Below are 20,490 nucleotides of genomic sequence, written 5' to 3' on the forward strand. Positions count from 1 at the left end.
CAAAGGGATCTAACCCAATTGAAAGAGAAGCAGACTCTAAAGTCAACCATCATCATAATTTTTTTTTGGCTTGGTTATTCATCATTGCTACGGGACTAGCAATGTTTAAGTAGGGGGTATGTGATAGACCCAGAATGTGTCACGTAATTATACATATTTTAAGGTTATTTTTGGAACATTTCATGTGTATTATCTTCAATTTCATAAGTATCGAGAGCAACAGGCACAGGCACAGGGGGTGCGAGCGACAACAGCCACAGGCACTGCAGCGCAGTGGCGCGACTTGGTTCAGCGGTCATGGTGTCGATCTCGAGCAGTGATCACGGATCACCGCACACAGCAACACCCAACACGCTGCATGGACGGCCCACGCGTTGGGCTATCGTGTGCTATAACTATCGAGAGCAACAGTGGTGGCCTTGAGCTTTAATGATGGCACTCAGAATGGGGGTGAGCGTTCTCGCTTGGGGAAGGCAGTATATGAGACGTGGGCGGCTGCGCCAACGGCTGAAGATGATCGGTGACCGGAGACAAAGTCGACCCACGGATGTTGGGGTCTGCAATAATAGAGATGGTGATCTAGGTGGCACTGACGAAGAGCGCCTGGGAGCAGCTACCGTGGGCAGGGTACATCCTGGCGAGAGGGAATATAGGACAGAACAAAGTTGAAGGGTTTGCAGCCATGGGCTGCGACCTGAACAGTAGTGGTGGAGTGTGTTCGGGCACGGCAACAATGGTACTTGGTTCCGAGCGTCAAGGCATGGCGACAATGGACGGGATGAGGTTCCCCTACAAATATTGTGGCTGGGACAATGACGACAAGTGGCGATGGGTGTTCTTCTGGCAGTGGCAAAGGCTTTGTCGGCGGTGAATGTGCCGGCGGTGAGTCAACCAGCGAATGAGTCTCCATGGATGCAAAATGGTGGGGACCCCAGAGAGAGAAGAGACAAACTCAACTCCAATTTTCTCGAAAATGGCATTTCAAGAGTCTCTTTGGGCATAACTTCCCTTATATAGAGTAGGTAGGGTTGCCCTAATGGGCCAAATTATGAAAAACGTCCAAAGTGACAAGGATATTCCCGTAGTGTCACAAATAAAACAAAAAACACGGAAAAAAGGACGTGGGGAGCCTAAAACACGGGACCCTCCATAAGATCCATAAAAAACAAACTCTGGAGGCCTATTGTCAAGCATGATACTTGAAGGTTAGGTTATTCACGTCGTCTCGGGCTCCACGCCACAGATGTTGACAGTCTTGGGCTTGGTCTTTTGGATGGTCCTCCATCACCCTGCCTATAGAGGCGAAAGGGGGAAATCACTTCTAACGAGCTCCCCAACTTAGTCCTTCAATTATGGCATTGCTAGGTAATTCTGATCCATGGGAATAAGATGTTCTAAAAGAAAGTTAAATTATAATGAGTTGGAGTCAATCATTTCCAAGATTTTATTCCATTTTTTTATTTTGTAGTGTAAATGCCTTACAATCTTCAATTTTATGCTTATGCTTAAGGGAAGAAATGTTCTTTGTGGATGCATGACCATGTACTCCAAGAATTTTCATGCAAGATGAGCTTACAAGAGTGCCAATCAACCAAACCGCCAACTTTGGGAATTAGGTGGGATCCCCCAATGTAAGGGCTGGTGAATCACTAATCAAAGCGCAAATTTTTTAGAGATTCTTCATCGATCTAAGTGGATGACGAATCATTGATTAAAGAGCAAGCAACCACCATGTCTAATGATTTTGTAGGATCCCTAGATGCAATGGCTTGCAAACTGCTACTTCTTTGTCCATGAAGACTTAGGAAAAATAGCTTGGATGGAACTGAAGAGGTAAACGAATAAAAATGTGGTTGTGAGGTTTTTTATTGATAAAGTCATCTGAGGCTATTCAAAAGAAATAACAGGTTTCATAACTTTTCTTAGTTGTAGATCTTTTTTTTACTTCATGATTATCCAAAGGCATGAGGAGCAGGAGTGAGAGTACAAAGAAAGAAACCTTTCCACCCGGTCCCTAGAGGTGTGGTCCCTAGGTCCACCAAAACAAAATAAATTGTTAAATTATATGCTTTATCAAATAAACCACGCATTCAATCAGGTCGGATAGTACATTCTCAACTCTAGCATTTGGTAAAAATTTTAAGTCTAAAAGAATGCTTAAAAACTGCTTGAAAATAGCTTCATGTATTAAAATATCTTTGTAGATTTTGGACTTTGATTCTCAAAGAGCAAGGAGAAGGGATTTTGAAATAAGAATTCAAAACTGTATATATGGACTTAGAAATCTGAAAGGATATAGTGCTAATTTTCAACATTCCAATAGTCATCTTTATTGATGATGATTAGACAATATAATACAGTAGTTATTTTAATTTCAAATTTCTATATTTACTATTTTATCTTAAGTTCAAAATACATGTCAAGTGTTAAGAGTAAAAACTAGCTGTTATGTCAAGGATTTCTGCTTCAAATAATGATGGCACACGCCATCCGGAATCACTAAAGACGTCATTCGAGCTGCCGTCTCCATTGTTGATTGCCAGTCGTCGTGTCTAGCAGACTGGCACGTCGTCGTGTCCTGGCGCCGACAACCCAGGTGAAATATGCTCATCTATCGTATCTTTGATTTTTCCACCTTATTCATCAGTTTCATTTCGTGTTTTCTTTTTTGGAATCATCAAGTCGCCTATGTCGCGGGGTGACATGTCCATCATTTTGTCTGTGCTCGTGTGTCTTGTCGTGTGTAGGGAGGGGTCCTTAGCCATTTGGACCCTCTCCCTCTTCCCCTTCCTTTTTTATGTTGTTCTTTTCCTTTATCTTATAATGGGGGGGCCATTATATAAGGGACCCCCTAATGGACCTCTTTTCCCACTCCTCTTGTTGTCCCATTAGGGGCCCATTAATTCGCCTACTTAAGGGAAGAATGGGCGCCCAAAAAGACTTAAACTTGTTTTCTTGAATTGTGTTATATTTCGTTAAGGGAACAGGTCTTTCCCCTCATCTAGAAAGAACGGAGAAGAGAAGGCGAGGAGGAGAGGGAGCGCAAGGAGATCCAGAGAGGAAGAAGGATGCCCAAGCATGAAGTTGAGCACTCCTGGGTGGGTTGATAATTCGATTCTCCCCATTCTCCTCATTTGTGACACCGCACACATCAAGGGTCTGCTCAGCGCACGGACTCTTCTACCGTCGGTTGCCGCCAGGAAGGAACCATCTGATTCGGTCAACGGAAGCTCCAAGGGTAGGACAACAAATCAGATTCAGCGACAACCGATGCCCTGGTGCGTATATGACTCAGACGATACGTCCTTCGCCACTAGGCCTTTAGGCCTCCTCGGTGCACCATCGTGGTACTCCCAGGAAGGTCCCCCCCCCTCAGCACCTACATGTTCATGGCTCGACGGTTGGATCGATCATCCCGGGTCACCAAGTATCCAAAAAGTACCCTGGACACGGTGATGCCTGAGGCTCGCTCAATTGCATGGATTTTTCCCAATTGTGGTCTCCGGGGAAGGATCGATTGCTTTTGTCAATGAAGAACATCACCTGGTCTATTAAGACCCACCGAGTGATTCATCTGGCTGAACAACTGCCAACCCTATCAACCACCCGCCCTCTCCCAATGAACGCAAAGGGCCACCCTCGGCAGGGTTTTTCTGTCAGCGCCTAGAGGTGCTGGATCGACTGTCGAAGGCCCCTTCTTGGCCCTACAAGTGCTCAATCTTTGGCCCTTGACCCCTCAATGTTGATCGGGTCGTTGTCAAACACCAATTGGGAGCTGGGATTCCCGAGATAACCACCGAGATAACCACCGAGATCAACCCGATTGATGGCAAGAAGGTAATTGTGAAAACACGAGTCTCCAGTCGTGTGATCCCCCCTCTACCTTTAGTGCCAGAATGAGGGGTAGGTGGCCACGCCCCACGTCGCTATCATTGTCGCCGTTGTAGTTGGGTGCCTAACTCACCGCCCCCATTCGCAAGAGGCAAGCTCGTCTAACTCGGCAGCTAAGGTGGACCACGATTCTCCACCACTCCCCCCCTCCTCGTGCTTCTCTCTTCGCATACCGCTCCAGCATCGCACCGTGACTTGCTGTCAAACTGTCTCTCCGCACTTTGTCACCTCAGCCATTGCCCCAGTCCTCGGCATGGACGAAGCTGCACAGTGACCCGCTGTCGACGAGGTAGGTTGTCTCTCCACCACTCATTAAATTACTCCTTGCAATATACTTTCGTCATGACTCCACTGCTCTCGGGCTAGGTAGGTGAGAGAGGTTGTTGAGAGAAAACTACGACACAAGTGAGCATCTTACCAGGTAGAGACTTTTATATTGAGGTCATATGATCCTGTCTTGACTACTCAATCATCTATGTGGACTTGTTCAGATATTTAAGATATAACTTATATGAGTCCCACGGGTAGAAACTTGTAAGTTGTAGTCAAACCATAGTTGTTTATCCACAATATGTCCATGATGTCACAGGTCAGTGACTCACTTATACCACCATGAAATGGATCAACTTGATTGATCTTTTGTTATAATACCATTCTGGATCCATTCGAATCAGTTTCGTGAACTCTTTCTCTAGATAGCACCCACTATCTATTAGTGTCGCCACACTAACAACCACAAGATCAACCATACTTATCATAGAAGTAGGATTAGATAGTGTCATTCTATCCCAAAAATTCAATGTCTAGGTCAACTATCCATCAAATAGGAATATTTATAATGTATGTTTAAATACTAGATATCATAATTCACTAGGTCATTATGAGTATTCATGAACTTTATTATAAACATCACACTAGAATAATAATGAACAAATATTACATTCAAAAAACTTAAAAACACGGTGGTGTGAATTAGCATGACGGCCACATTATATCCATCAAGAGAAATGAAGCAAATCATTAAATAGAATATAAAAGAAGAAGAGAAATTGACCATGTTGCTAACAAGGAGAGAGAATATTTAATCAAATGGTGGCCATGATTTCTCGAACTTCTAAGCCTCATACCTAATAAAATGCTATTTGAACTAATACTCAAGGGCAATTTTTTCTTTTTGCCATCTTACATTTTGCCCTGATATCTATAAATTGAGGCATCGATCTTTGTATAATCATTGAACTTGTTTCGTATATATTTTGGACGTATTGAGAGTAAGTTTTTAATATCCATGAAGCTTGTTAATATTGTCCTAAGTGTTTGAGGAGAGGTAATTGATTTCTTTTTTCGCCTTTCATTATTTCTTTTAATCATCATTAGCTTATATCCATATTATCGCCACATCTCACCATTACATTATGTCCTTCCACACTTCTATTATGACCTATGCCTTTCACATCACTATATGTCAATTAACTTGTTGTCATCCTAATTATGTCAATGGTTGTCTCATCACATATTCTTTTAGGTATGTCTACCTTCTTATTTCCTTATCCTCAATTCATCCTTTTTCTCACTTTTTTATTATCTTTCTCTTCCTTGCCTCACATTTTCGTACTCTCATTATCCCATATTTCATATGTATCTCCCATAATATTTTCAATCACCATTTTAAAAATATGTATTTATCATTAATTAGATTTACTAAGATGAGTGTATGTTTATATTATCTATAAAATTTAAAAGCACCATGATGTCAGACATTGTTGATGGCGTCGTCCGACGGGTAATGTACTAAGTAAATTTGCCGAGTTTCGTGCTCTGGAGCGGTCGAATGATGACGATGACGGTGACCTTCTAACCCTCATCGGAGCGATGATGGTGACTATGACCTCGAACGGAATAACTCCGTAGGGGCCAACACATAACGGACAAGCTCGGCCCATACCTATAAAGATGCTCAACTCATAGTTTCTCAATATTCCCTCGCCTAATCTAGTCTGAGCGCGATGGAGTGTAGTTGAAAATATATTGAAACGCGTAATTAAAGTGATGAGCAAGGGGAACGACGTACCTCGTCGGGGCGACGTTTGTCATCGATGCACGGACCGGTGCGAGCAGGAACAAAGGAGAAATGTTGGGGAGGGCCCGGGGTAGCTCAACAGATGACCACAACGTAGTGCTGTAGCGTGACACCAGAGATGGAGGCATGGACGAGAATGGAGCAGAGGTGATACGGCTCCCACACCCGACAGAGTTCTATAGTGGTGACCTAAGTGATTTCACTACCTGATGTTGTGGTTGCATGGCTCGAAGGAGCGATAAAAAAAAAGCGACTGGCTGGTGACAAGATTGGGCAATGCAGTTGCATGGGTCAACTGCAACAAAGGGGGCGATTGAACCCACAACCGAGTGGCAAGGAAAACCTAAGAAAGGAGTCCATCCAGCAACACACTGCAGCTGATGTGCAAGAGAACTTAAGGGGTGTTGCAGATATGCATCGGCCGATGGGGCTGGTTGTCTTAGAACATGTCGGACAGATCGTCAGGTCTAGGGCAGTCACTGTCCGGAGAACCCTGTGATGCTGGTTGAAGGAATGCCATCTGTGTCATGGTCAAAGGGACCCACCCCTTTTTCCCCTGATGCTAACGAGCGTAGAGTCACGAGCGTTGAATGTTGAATGTAACACTAGCCACGCGGGAAAATTGATATGTTCGTGGATCAGAGCAATCGTGCGGCCGCAATGTAGATCTGTAACGACGTATACTAGGGGGACTCAAGCACATGTTCGTCGTTATTAAAACAAAGAAATCTAGGGGCGACGGCCGTAACGTTGTCGTGACGTGCTCTGATGGTCAACAGACCTCAAGGGCTATCAATTGGGGTCGCGGAATGCCACGGCACCTCATGCAATAGCATGCATGGTGTTCCGCGGGTGATAGCTTGGGCAGATGCGATTGGGGGATCGGTGTCCGAAGATCTTCCTCTAGGTGTTGTTTGTAGAACAATCAAGATAGGGGTGACAACGGGTGACGACACCAATCTGGTAGCAATGATGGAATACACAGGATATCCCCTTCCCACTGTCCTCTCCTCCGTCTCCCTTTTTCCCTTCTCCATCCTCTTCTTCTTCCTCTCCTTCTCGAGATGAGATCTGAAACAGGAAAATAACTGTCACAAAAGAACAATTCCAGATCTAAAATGAACGTGGGGCTCATCATGACCTTATATAGGGCCATGATGGGCCCCTTACAGGGAGTCCATTAGGGAGGCCCATTAGGTGACCTCTAGTGTCCCTTCATGCAAGTGTTGTTGCCAATATAGTGTTAGGTGAGTGTTGACACTGTTAAGTTCTAGAAGTAGTGATCTAGACGAACAATTCAAAATGATACATAGTTGAAGACTTATAACGAAATCACAACCACACAAAATATGAAACAAGTCAGATGTGCACAAATTGCATCCCTAATTTCTTAGATCCTAAAGTGGGACAAGTCGAGGTGCTCATGTGTGTAGTTTTGAAATGTAGTCGCACAATTTATGGCACATCAAATCTCCTCCTTTGTGTTGACAAGATCCATTCTCCCTCCATCCTCATTACGTCATCTTCATCGCATCAAGAACGTATAGGACGTGTGGGGAGAAGGGAGAAAGTAAAAGCCCATAAAAATTTTGGTTGGGTGAATTTCATTTGGGGTCTTCCCTAATTTATACTGAATGTGTATTTTTCATAAAGGCCCCAAAAATTTAAATATGTCTTCCAACGTTCAAATATAATTTGTATGTAACCATCTGGGTCTATGTATTAATCACGTCAATAGCTCTAACATCCCAATAACTTTTATTCGCCTTCTAAATTTTTAATTATATCATTATACAGATTGTTTAATATCAGATTGATTTAAACCACTCAATAGGTTGAGTTTTCAATACGTGGGGTGTCAACCTACACATCATGCTCTAGATGATGTAATGGCGTTTGCATTAACTTACTCATATAACATGTTCATCTTCCTCTCAAGTTCTATCTTTTCTAATCTCTTGGTCCTCTCTCAAGGTGTCTCATTTCTACTGTCTTTCACTCTCAAGATTGTTTTTTTTTTTCTTGGTTTCTCTGCATATAAATATGTTTATTTTTTGAGACCCTCGGTCACTGTCATATGGCGCCCACAAATGACACAAAACTTTCAAATTTTAAACAACGGCAATTATGAGCAACGTCTTTCAAGGGATTTCGTAACTGAACCCATTCTTCAAATCTTCGTGATGATGACTGCGTCATTCACGAGATCCTGATCATCATGATACTTGCCCTGTGATGATCTTCTAAAATAGGGTGTCTGCACCCACCTCTTTACGTGAAAACTTTCCCGCCTTAACGTCGCGTTCCATGCACAACTAACGTAAAAAGGAAACCCAAACGTCGGCCTTCTCACTATTTCTTCTTCTTCTTCGTCTGTCTGTCCGTCTTCTTCTCATTCTTCTTTCCTCTTCTATTATTCTTCTCTGTTCTTGTTCTTGATCTTCTTCTTCTTCTTCTTCCTTTTCTTCTTTCTTCTTCTTATTCTTCTCTATTCTTGATCCTGCTGTTCTTCTTCTTTCTTCTTCTTCTTCCTTCTTCTTCTTCTTCTTCTTCTTCTTCTTCTTCGTCTCTCGATGGGAAGAAGTGTGAGCATGTACGATTGCGGGTTCAATGGAGACGATCAGATATTCAGGCTGGAGCTCTTCGGGCGGCACGTCTACGCCACGGTCACGCAGGAGCCGCGCAGCGTCCGCCGTTGGATCTACGGTACGATCCATCGCTACCGATTCCGATACTACAACGGCGAACTCGTCGTCGGACTCGGCGTGCAGTGGCGTAGCGATCCTCGCAACGGCGGGAGAGAGCCGCTCGCCACTGTTCAGCTCTGCGTTGGCCCCCGATGCCTCATCTACCATGTGGGTATCGCTTTCTTGATCTGTTCTCCCTTGTTTATCGCTTTCTGAATCTTCTCGGATCATGATTCTATCGATGCTTCAATGTCGAAAGTTCTTTTGAGGGTGAGGTAGTGAATCTCCATTTTTTATCGATTTTTTACCATGTCGGTATCGCTTTCTTGATCTTCTCTTCCTTGTATATCGCTTTCTTTATCTTCTCGGATCTTGATTCTGTCGATGTTTCATTGTCGAAAGTTCTATTGAGGTTGAGGTAGTGAGTTTAATGCTCTTCTTTTCTCTCCGATTTTTTATTGATGTACCATGTCTCTGTTTCGTGCTGATCCTTTTTGATTTGTTCATGTCCTCAATGAATCGCTTTCGCTTTCGGAAGATGATCGAATCCCCTTTCTTTTGCTTCAAACCCTTGTCAGAAACACATCGGATTTTCCCTTCGAGGTTGAGATAGCGAAATATGCTTCAAACCCTCTCCAATATTTGATGCATCGTATCTCCGTTTTGTGTCGATCCTCTCTGATTTGCTGATCTGATTGTCTCTTCGGGGTTGAGGTATTGCTCTCTTCTTTCCCCTTCGATTTTTTTGATGTGTCGTGGCTTGTGTATGGATCGATTTCGCAAGATGATCGTATCCGATTTCCTTTGACTCTTCAAAGTATATAATTCTTGATCGGATTGATTTTCTATTCGATGTTGAGGTAGTGTTTTCTACATTTTTTCCGAGTATTTTGTTATGTATATTTCTGATTGGTTAATTTCTGTATGGATCGATTTCACTTTCGCGAGAAGATCGTATCCCATTTCTTTTGACGCTTCAAAGTTGATAATTCTTGATCTGATTTTCGTTCGATATTCGGGTAGCATTCTATACTTTCCTCTCCGAATTTTTTTTTAAATTCTGTATCATGTCTCGGTTCTGTGTTGATCCTTTCTGATTTTTTTTTTTTTACAAGTTGAGAGGGGTGCGCGACCAGCGGGTTTTGAACCCAGGTTTCCCCGCTCAGGGGTTGAGGCCCTATAGATCCTTTCTGATTTATTATCGTTCACATCGATCGATTTCACTCTTGCAAGATGATCGTATCCCTTTTCTTTTGATGCTTCAAAGCAGAACATTCTTGATCTGATTTCCTCTTCAATCTTGAGGTAGTGTTCTATACTTTATGGCAGGAAGATTCAAATTTCATCCATTCTTTTTGCCACTGCTTAAAATAGAGAAACTTCTTGACCCTTTGATGAGAATTTTCGCTGATCCTCTCTCCAAAATTCTCTCCCTTCCTGCTCCTCTCTACAAACTCTCATGAAACTACTCTAATTTCTCTCAGAATCTGAGAAGTAGATTAAGTGTTAGAATCTCAAATTTAGAAAACTTGACTTATTAAGGGCCACTGATCTGATTTTGCACTGCACGTCACTCCTCTCTACAAACTCTCTATAAACTACTCTCATTTCTCTCAGAACCTGAGAAGTAGATCAAGTGTTAGAATCTCTAATTTAGAAAAACTCTTGACTTATTAAGGACCGCTGATCTGATTTTGCTTTTGGAATGGGAATTCAGATCATCCATGCAGGGAGGGCGCCAAGGATATTGGAGCGATTTCTGTCCAACCCCGACGTCACATTCGTCAATGTCGCAATCGCCTATGACTGCAAGAAACTGTGGGAAGAATATCAATTGCAAGTGGCAACAGCAGTGGATTTGTGGAAGCACGCTCCGATAGGGAGGATGTCCATGCAGGAAATGGCATCCAAGTTCCTCGGATGGGAGATGGAGGAAGACGAGCTGAAGCCGGTCGCCGTGGCGAGGAGCGATTGGGAAGCAGAATGGCTGAATCATGCACAGGTCAGGTATGCCTGCTTGGATGTCTTCTGCTCTTTCCTACTTGAGCTCAGGTTCAGAGAAATCTATGATTACTGAATCTCTCATCTTCTGTGAGAAGTGAGAGAGTTTTTGGATAGAGAAACAGGAAGGGGGATAGCTTTGGAGAGGAAAATGAAGGGAGACAGTTTTTGTAGAGGATAAGAGATATTACTTTTGATGACTCTTTGGTCCATTCCCATTTACATTTTCTATCTCAGTTCACTTTTTCTCTCATCTCCTATCAAGTATTGCATGAGATTGCTTTGTTGTTGGTAGCAATTACATGATCAGGGCGGAGATTTGGATGCTGTGCAGGAGTTGTTGATAATGTTGGATGCCAAAAAGAATTTCTTGGCACGTATTGCATGTGGATATTTTGTTTACACCTGACATAATTTTAGATCTAAAATGATGCGAGTTGCTTGGCCAACATTCAAGTGAGTTTTCTCTAAATTGCCTGCGTGATGTTCTTATCTGTTCTATATCTATTCCAGTAATTTTCTTCATTTATAAATGCGACCATTACATGGACAAGATGATTCTTGCTGTCTTGTAATTATAGATTCAAACTTCATTTTTGGGTCCAGCATTGTTGCGACATGGAGAACCTCATGCCAATATTATAGAATATTATGTCCTTTATTTGTGACCTTTGAATCAATGCCAATAATATTTTTTATTAAAATCCATTAATCCCCAGAATATTAATGATGGTTGCAATTATAGTCGTGAACTTTGAAATGACCTTAGTGAAGATATGAAAAGTTCGAAGTTAGTTCACGAATATCTTTAGAAGTTTACACTCGTCACTCTATTTGAATAGTAATGACCACTTTCCATCATTTTTTCTTCCTAAGCTGTATTAGTCCAATCATTTATGGAAGTTCCAATTTTACTGACTAGTCGTCATAGCTTGTAATTTTTTAGAAAGATCTCATATTTGTCCATTTGAAAACTTTCACATTACTCTACCCTCTTCATTTTTTGGGAGTAGGATACCTAACCCTCCATACAAAGGGAAAGGTATTGATTGGGGGATATTTATCTTTCATTAATTAATCAATATGATGATATAACTAATTAATTAAGGCCAATAAAAACTAGTCTGCCATTGTAGTCATTGCCTAGACAAATACACAGGCCTATAATATCATACAAAAATGATTCTTTGACATTAAAAGATATTTAAGTTTAGGATTAACACAAAGTCATCTAGTATAAATTGAGCCTCCTACATCACTACATTAAGATTTGTGGGCGGAGAACGAATGTCCCCCTCTATTTTTGGTTATATTACTGTAATAGTGTTCTCTTTTCTGCTCTTTCTTTAAGGGTGTATGACTGAGAGAGAAACAATCCAAATCCATTGATTTGGAGAAGTACAAATAACGCCATCTCAGGACATAATTAGTGCGACAAATAGGTTTGAGTGTTCATTTTACTTATTTAACTCTTAGGGAGAGAATATGAGATAGAAAGAGAATAATAGATAGAGAGTGAATGAGAGAGACCAAGAGCAAGAGAAATATTTAATTATATGCATATAGGTGAAAGGAGAATGAGAAAGAGAGAGCAAGTGAGAGAGAACAAGAAGGAAAATCAACCGTAGAGAGATAATAAGACAGAGAGAGAGAGAGGGAGAGAGGGGTGTGAAGTGAGTCAGCAAACCAAGTGTCCAAGTCTTCTACCACATGGACAGATAGGACATATACTAAAGACTAGATAGTAATGAACACATCCCCAATAATTGTTATGAGAATCAATGACCAAGATTCAATAAGTTTAAATCTAAATAGGATAAAAAATGGATGTCTGGAAGAAATGTAAGATAGGGAACATCTTAATAGCTAGGATATAACTGCTTAACACATTAATATAGAAGCTGTAAATAGTTATAACAACTATGATTAAGTTTAGTATTTCCCACAAGAGGAAGAAGCTCAAATTTTCAACCAAGTTATCAATTGTGATCACAATTCAGACATAGGCCAAAGAATGGCCTAAGGTGCATAATATTTTTCATCGATGGAAGCAACCAAACAAATTTCACATTCATCCCAAGCCTACATAGTACCCTCAACAGAATATCAAGCATGATATCTTGACAATGGGATAACACATCTCATAACATCACATCAAAATGCAATTGCTCATTATCAGGATTATCATGGAAATTATAAATAAATTGGTAACAGTATAGGTTTGAAAATTCACTATATAAGCTCTTCAAAACATTCAGCATCGACTAAAACTCTTTACTTAAAGGTATTTTACATGTCCATGAGATTCCCAAATAGAACTCTTTATTCATAAACTCACCACGTGTGATAATTTTTATGTAGAATTTCATGATGTTTATTTCCCTATGGAGGACAAAGAAATGCATAAAAAATTTGCATCCCTTGGAGTAAAAATATCAACTGAAGTCTGGCACATCCTCCATTTCTTACATTTAGATATTTGTTAGAAGATTTGGTTTAGTTAATGCTCAACTCAATCGACCTACTCTATGTGATTTTTGAAAAATTCTAAATACCATAAATACATTGGATGAAATATAGATGGCTAACAAGCCAATCACACATTCCATATATCATTCCATGTTCATTATTGTAACATTTTTATTATATTTCATGTGTTATGCTTATAATGAAGTCCATGAATACATGATCTTACTAAAATAATGATTGTCATATTCTTTGTATAGAGTACATTCCACTCATTGAGAATGATGTACGAAAGTTATCCTTGATAAAATAATGGGTATCAAATATCTTATCCATGAAGGGGTTTAAGAGAATCAACTTATGTATTTATAACAGATCTATAGAGACGAGTCAAGGAGGTCATCTCTATTTTCAAAATCCATGAACATAGAAATCATCACCAAGAAGAGTTTTGGAGTGGAGCAATTTGAGAGAGAGAATCACTCTACCACGATAAGATATTAATCATGCAAACCATTCTAGTTGTAAGGCCTAAAGTGGCATAAGCTCTAATTATTATGAGCATTAAAACAATATGAGATATGATGGGGGACCATCGTGACAACACCGACATGGGACGAACTCAATCGCACTGAGCCGCTCGTGCCGTCGCTCGCGATCCCGAATTCAAGTATCCGGCATAAAGTCATTCGTAAGTTTTCCCTTATTGTTTGATTGTAATTTTAATTTCGTTGGACAATCGGATTGGGCCGTCATATTGGGCCTCATTCGTTACTTTTCGTCAAATGTAACGCTTGTTTAGAGGAGGACTTCGTCTCGTGACGGTTTCCTCCTCTAGGAACGGCCACTTGGCACACATCCTCCCGATATAAGGGGATGGCATACCCAAGTGAGGGACAGCCTTGTTTGAGATTTGAAAATTGAATGTTCTTTCTTTCTTTCTTGCCTTAGAGAGAGATTAGATAGTTGTAGTCTTCGAAGTACGTGGAGATCGTGTCCCTCGTCGCTGCCGTTGCCCACGTCGAGAGCACTCCGTGTCACGCATCGCCGCCAGTCGACCTCTCTCGTTGCTCTCAAAGAACCAATCTTCAAGATCCGTTTCTTGGCGGTTATTCATCAAGAATTTCAAGATCTTGCAACCTCACGTCGTCTCCTCAGCGCGTGCGAGCCGTTCCTATCGTACCGCTGCTCCGCGCGGGTCTCTTCCGTGCCGTCAGTGCGTCCAGCTCCATCGTGTGACCCAAGCCGCCGTGCGCTGCCCCACGTCGCCAGTACGTGCGAGCAGTTCGCACCCTTGCACCCCAAACCGCCCGTGCGCCCCTAAACGCCCATGCGTCGCCCTGCATCGTGAGACCGTGCGGACGATCCGCGCCCCGCGCGCCCCGCCACCCCGCTACGGATGCATAGCGCGCCCTGCCATGCCACGAGCATGCCACGCCCGTACATCCTCACCACGCGCGCGCCGCGCCAACCACGTGCACCGCGCCCACATAGCCCGCTGCACGTGCGCCCCGCACCGATCGCGTGCGCCGCGCCGCCCCACCATCGTGCGGTTGTGTGCCCTTGGCAGTTCTTGTTGGTGCCCTCTCGCCTCCTGCGCCACCGTCTTCTTCCGGTTGAGCAGCGCTGGACACCGTCAACTGTCAAGTCTCGCCCTCGACAGTCCTACGAATCAACGGTGATTCCTGCCAGGTTCTCTATCAACTCACCCCTTCGTTCACAGTATTATTACTTCTTGTAGTGTCGTCTTCCGCTATCATTTCCTCCGTCGTTAAACTGAATTGTTGAATAGGATAGCCACCATCTGTCGAGAGGTAGGGAAAATTGTTGCAATAGACGACTAGAATTCTCTGACACAAACTGTGAACTCCTTCAGGCCATAACACGCCTCTCTCATCAAAAGTGTTCTAGTGGTTCAGAGGGTCAATGGGAGTCTATCTTGACCTTTACCCTCTTCGAGGATTTACTGTATCGTTCTCCTAAGCCGGTCGCCCTTCTATTGCTTAGTTAGAGTCGCTTAAACTTGCATAACTCACTTAAACATTATCAAATTCTTCACATCGATGTGACGTAATATGTGCCACTGATCCCGGCATTCCACGTATTACATCAAGATATGTCTTGATGTCTTGAGAGGACAAATATAAAATTATAATTCATAGACAGGATGGATTGAAACTCAAAGGTTACACATAATAGAGTTTTCAATAATATCCAAATGATATAAAGTCTACATTTGGAGATATGCTAATACAACATCGAAGGATAACATATTAGAAAGTTTCCAAGTAGGTCAACTTGAAAATTGACAATGAAAGCAAAATACATTATTGCAGCTAAAATCTCCAAAGGAGAAAGAGTGATTAAGATATTCATCACTAATGTCGGAGTCATGTATTTGATCATAAAATGTATTCCATTGTTGTGTGACACCAAATGGTACTATTACACAAGTGAAAGAGTCTTGGTCTAATTAGAAGTTAAAGAACTTTCTAAGATGAGTAACTTGATTAGAAATATCATCTTTAAAAGGAGATTACATAACGAAAGTAATCCATTATTCGATAATATTATAGAGTAAAAACAGAACCATTAGCTCAATGGAAGATTTTACCAAGTGGAAGATTTATGGAAATATATGGCCAACAAGCCAATCACACATTCCATATCTTGTTTTGTGTTTGTTAATAGAAATAAATTCAATACAGTGCACATGTGATGCTTATCACGAAGTCTATGAATACATGATCAGATTTAATGAATTATGATGAGACAATAATATGGGGATCACTTTTATCTAAATATATGTTTTACATATTCATATTTGAAGGATACTAGAGAAAGATATCAAAGTATTCATATAGAATAACATACTCATATGATGAGTATGGTTAGTTCTATATGCATTAGTGCGAAGACACTAATGATAGATAGTGGGTGCTTATTGGATGAAAGAGTTCACTGAATTGATCCATACAAATCCCTGAATGATATTATACAAAATTTCAATCATGTCAATTCATATGACAGTTACGTAAGTGGTCCCTAGACCTAAGACACCAAAGATGTATTGTGGTCGGATGATTGTACTTTGAGTATAACCCACGCCCATTGTATAAGAGAAAACAAGCCAATGAAGAAGATATGATGATGTACTTTGGCCAAGATAGTGAAATGTCAAAAAAGAGTTCTCAGATGATTTTCCCCTATCTTTCTCTCTCTTTCCCTCAACTTTTAATTTTCTCCTCTCTGTCTTTTGACTCAACCACTTTGATTTTTCTCCTCCACCTCTCTCTATTTGCTCTTATATCCTCTTAACCACCCACTCTCATTAACTATTCTACTGCTCTCTTCCCTCAATAATTCTCTTGATTTCTATGTTCTCTATAATTTGCAAATTTGACTTCCCTCACAATCTCTCTCCCTTACCTTTCTTCCACAATTTTCTTCCACGTAAACCACCAATCCCACCTCTTCTTCCAACCATTTTCTCTTTAACCATCCATGATTTTATTTGCTTAAAAAATACATATTTTCTTTTCCTTTAAAAGGGTTCTTAGCATGTCTGGAAGAATAATTTTGTTTATTGGAGAAGATTGATTCTCTAGTAATAATGACAACAAAAACAACTACTACAGCATCTCATCTTCCAACTCGATCAACTTATCTTGGGTTCCTCTCTCTTCCTATCTTCCATACCATATCACCTTCTATCATCTTCTCAACATATAACCCTTGACATCATTTACCTCACTTCTTAGACTCTCCCCCATAATCTTGACCTCACATATCATTTTATAATGCCATATATTTATCTCTTTCCCCGCCTTACCCCATCTATCTTATGAGTTCAGTTCCAGCACTTCACTTCCAACCTTCTTGCACTACACAGGAATATCTCTCGCCAACTGATATTTTGCTCCCATTATATTTGATTCATATACCGTCTCCCCTTCTCATTCATACTCAACGTCAATCAAGACAATTCAACATAATAACTACCAAGCTATTTGCCTTTCTCCAGGGTACCTTGGGATACCTTAACTTTGAGATAATTGTTGGTAAATGATAATTGTTGATTTGCTCTTAGTGGTTGTTAACCATATGAATCATTTTCTGTGAAACATTAGGGAAATTGTAGTCATTGCCCTAGTTTTTCATTGTTAAGTCCCTACTTCATATAATTGACCCCTTCTACTAGATCAAACCCATTCGGATCACCCTCAAGGACTATTCTATCACTATCATGTGGTATTAATTCCGCAATCATGTCCCACATCATTTTCTCCACAAAAACTCTCTTTTTTTCAATCTCGTCCCCAAAAAATCAGTTCTTCCTCTCATGAAGATCATGGGTCATAGATTTCTCTAAACCTGAGCTCAAGTAGGAAAGAGCAGAAGACGTCCAAGCAGGCGTACCTGACCTGTGCTTGATCCAGCCATTCTGCTTCCCAATTGCTCCTCGCCACGGCGATCGGCTTCAACTCGTCCTCTTCCATCTCCCATCCAAGGAATTTGGACACCATTTCCTGCATGGACATTCTCCCTGTCGGAGTGCGCTTCCACAGATCCACTGCTGTTGCCACCTGCAGTTGATATTCTTCCCATAGTTTCCTGCAGTCGTAGGCGATCGCGACGTTGACGAATGTAACGTCAGGATTGGATAGAAAGCGCTCCAATATCCTCGGCACCCGCCCGGCGTGGATGATCTGGAAAGCAGAAACCAATTTGTGATTGTTCAAGCAGAACCCAATTCGTAATTGTTATAGCAGAACCCAAATCCTAATTGTTCAAGAAGAATATAATTATTAACCGTTCAAGCTGAACCCAATTCGAAATTGTTCAGGTAGAACCCAATTCCTAACTGTTCAAGCAGAATCTAATTCCAAATTGTTCAGGCAGAATCCAATTCTTTATAGTTCAGGCAGAATCCTATTCCTAATTGTTCAAGAAGAGTCCAATTCCCAATTGTTCATGCAGAATCCAATTCCTAATTGTTCAAGCAGAATCTAATTCCTAATTGTTCAAGCAGAATCTAATTCCTAATTGTTCAAGCAGAATCTAATTCCTAACTGTTCAAGCAGAATCTAATTCCTAATTGTTCAAGCAGAATCTAATTCCTAATTGTTCAAGCAGAATCTAATTCCTAACTGTTCAAGCAGAATCTAATTCCTAATTGTTCAAGCAGAATCTAATTCCTAACTGTTCAGGCAGAATCCAATTCATTACTATTCAAGAAGAATCCAATTCCCAATTGTTCATGCAGAATCTAATTCCTAATTGCTCAAAAATTTATGTACCGGATCGGCTTCCGAAAGGTATATACTTATCTTGTGATAAAGATTTTATGGATCGGATCGGCTACAGAGAAGTTTATTTATCGAGAGATCAACATTTTATGGATTAGATCGGGTACAGAGGGGTTTATTTTTTTGAGTTCAAGAATTTATGAATAAAAACCGGCTATATTGAGGTGTATATATCTTGAGATCAAGACTTTACGAATAAAAATCGGCTACATAGAGGTGTATATACTCTTCTTTCAAAAAAAAATTAGGTGTATATATCTTGAGATCAAGACTTTATGGATCGGAAAGGCTACAGAGAGGTGTATTTATCTAGAGATCAAGATTATATGGAACAGATCGGGTACAGGGGTGTATTTTTCTTGAGATCAAGAATTAATGAATAAAAATCGGCTACAGATGTGTATTTATCTAGAGTTCAAGTTTATATGGATCGGATCGGATACAGAGAGGTATTTTTCTTGAGATCAAGATTTTACAGATCGGATTCGCTACAGAGAGGTGAATTAATCTTGAGATCAAGAATTTATGAATCGGATCGGCTACAGAGAGGTGTACTATCTTGATTTCATCTTCTCTCCTAAGGCAGACACGTAAGAAGAAATCAAGAAAAGTAAGAAAAAGTATTTATGAATCGGATCGGCTACAGGTAGGCGTATTAATCTTGAGATCAAGAATTTATGGATCGGATTGGAAACAGAGAGGTGTATTTCTCTTAGAAAAATTATGAATCGAATCGGCTACAGAGAGGTGTGTTTATCTAGATTTCATCTTCGCTCCTACGGCGGATACATCAGAAGACATCAAGAAAAACGGTAAGGGAAAGAAATTATGGATCGGATCGGCTTAAAGAGCTGTATTTATCTTGAGATCAAGAATTGATGAATCAAATCGGCTACAGAGAGGTGTAGTTAACTTGATTGTCCCCAAGAAGACATCAAGAAAAACGGTGAAAAAAAGCAGGAACGAGCCGATCAAAGAACTTCGAATTGGGAGATATGAGTTAATATATGTTCTAAAGTTAAAAATATCATAAAAAAGAGCGTCCAATTACATTACATAATTAAAATCAAGAATTCAATCTAGCAGCGACAGAAAGAGCCGCCTCGATCTGGACTTTGATCTCCAATTCCGATCAAGAAATTTCGATTTCCGAATCATAAGGAAACGTGATTCGTCGAGAAATAAGAATTTAATCTCGCAGCGACAGAAAGAGCCGCCTCGATCCGGATTTGATCTCCAACTCCGATCAAGAAATTTTGATTTCCGAATCATAAGGAAACGTGATACGTCGAGAAACAAGAATTCAATCTAGCAGCGACAGAAAGAGCCGCCTCGATCGGGATTTGATCTCCAATTCCGATCAAGAAATTTCGATTTTCGAAGCATCAGGAAACGTGATTCGTCGAGAAACAGCGGAAAATCAAAGAATCAGAGAGGATCGAGAAGACCAAGAGTGACCTGGAAGATGAGACATCGGGAGCCGACGCAGAGCTGGATGGTGGCCACGCGCTCCCTGCCGCCGATCCGAGGATCGCTACGCCATTGCAGGCCAAGTCCGACCACGAGTCTGCCGGTGTAGTAGAGGAATTGATGGTGGTAGATGATCCGGTAGATCCATCGACGAACGGCGCCAGGATCCATCGTGACCGTCGCGCAGACCTGCCGGCCGAAAACCTTGAGGAAGAAGACGTGATCCTGGCCGTAGAATCCGTGGTCCTTTATCCTCACCCCTCTCGCCATCGCCGCCTCTTGCGATCTGAAGATGATGATGAAGAAGACGACGACTCTGAAGAAGAAGAAGAAGAAAACGAAGAAGACGAAGAAGAATAAGAATAAAAAGAAGAAGAAGAAAAAGAAGAAGACGACTCAGAAGAAGAAGAATAAAAAGAAGCAGAATAAGAAGAAGACGACGAAGAAGAAGGAGAAACAGAAGAAGAAGAAGAAGAAGAAGAAGAAGAAGAAGAAGAAAAAGAGAAGAAGAAGAAAAAGAAGCAGAATAAGAAGAAGACGACGAAGAAGGAGAAACAGAAGAAGAAGAAGAAGAAGAAGAAAAAGA

At 41.1% G+C, this 20,490-nt stretch overlaps 2 protein-coding genes across 2 annotated transcripts; one reads left to right on the forward strand and one right to left on the reverse strand.

Annotated features, from left to right (window-relative positions):
- Positions 1-8,071: 8,071 nt before the first annotated feature.
- On the forward strand, positions 8,072-11,054 carry LOC144715659 (uncharacterized). Its single transcript, XM_078590615.1, has 2 exons — positions 8,072-8,826; positions 10,376-11,054. The coding sequence occupies exons 1-2, from the start codon at positions 8,545-8,547 to the stop codon at positions 10,733-10,735; spliced, it is 642 nt and encodes a 213-aa protein (XP_078446741.1). The 5' UTR covers positions 8,072-8,544; the 3' UTR covers positions 10,736-11,054.
- A 6,064-nt stretch (positions 11,055-17,118) lies between these two features.
- Positions 17,119-20,490, reverse strand: LOC144715875 (3'-5' exonuclease-like). Its single transcript, XM_078590881.1, has 2 exons — positions 19,893-20,490; positions 17,119-17,834 (listed from the first exon to the last, which is right to left on the reverse strand). The coding sequence occupies exons 1-2, from the start codon at positions 20,172-20,174 to the stop codon at positions 17,475-17,477; spliced, it is 642 nt and encodes a 213-aa protein (XP_078447007.1). The 5' UTR covers positions 20,175-20,490; the 3' UTR covers positions 17,119-17,474.

The sequence above is a fragment of the Wolffia australiana genome, chromosome 19 (genome assembly GCF_029677425.1).
Source record: "Wolffia australiana isolate 7733 chromosome 19, ASM2967742v1".
In the NCBI taxonomy this organism is placed as follows: domain Eukaryota; kingdom Viridiplantae; phylum Streptophyta; class Magnoliopsida; order Alismatales; family Araceae; genus Wolffia; species Wolffia australiana.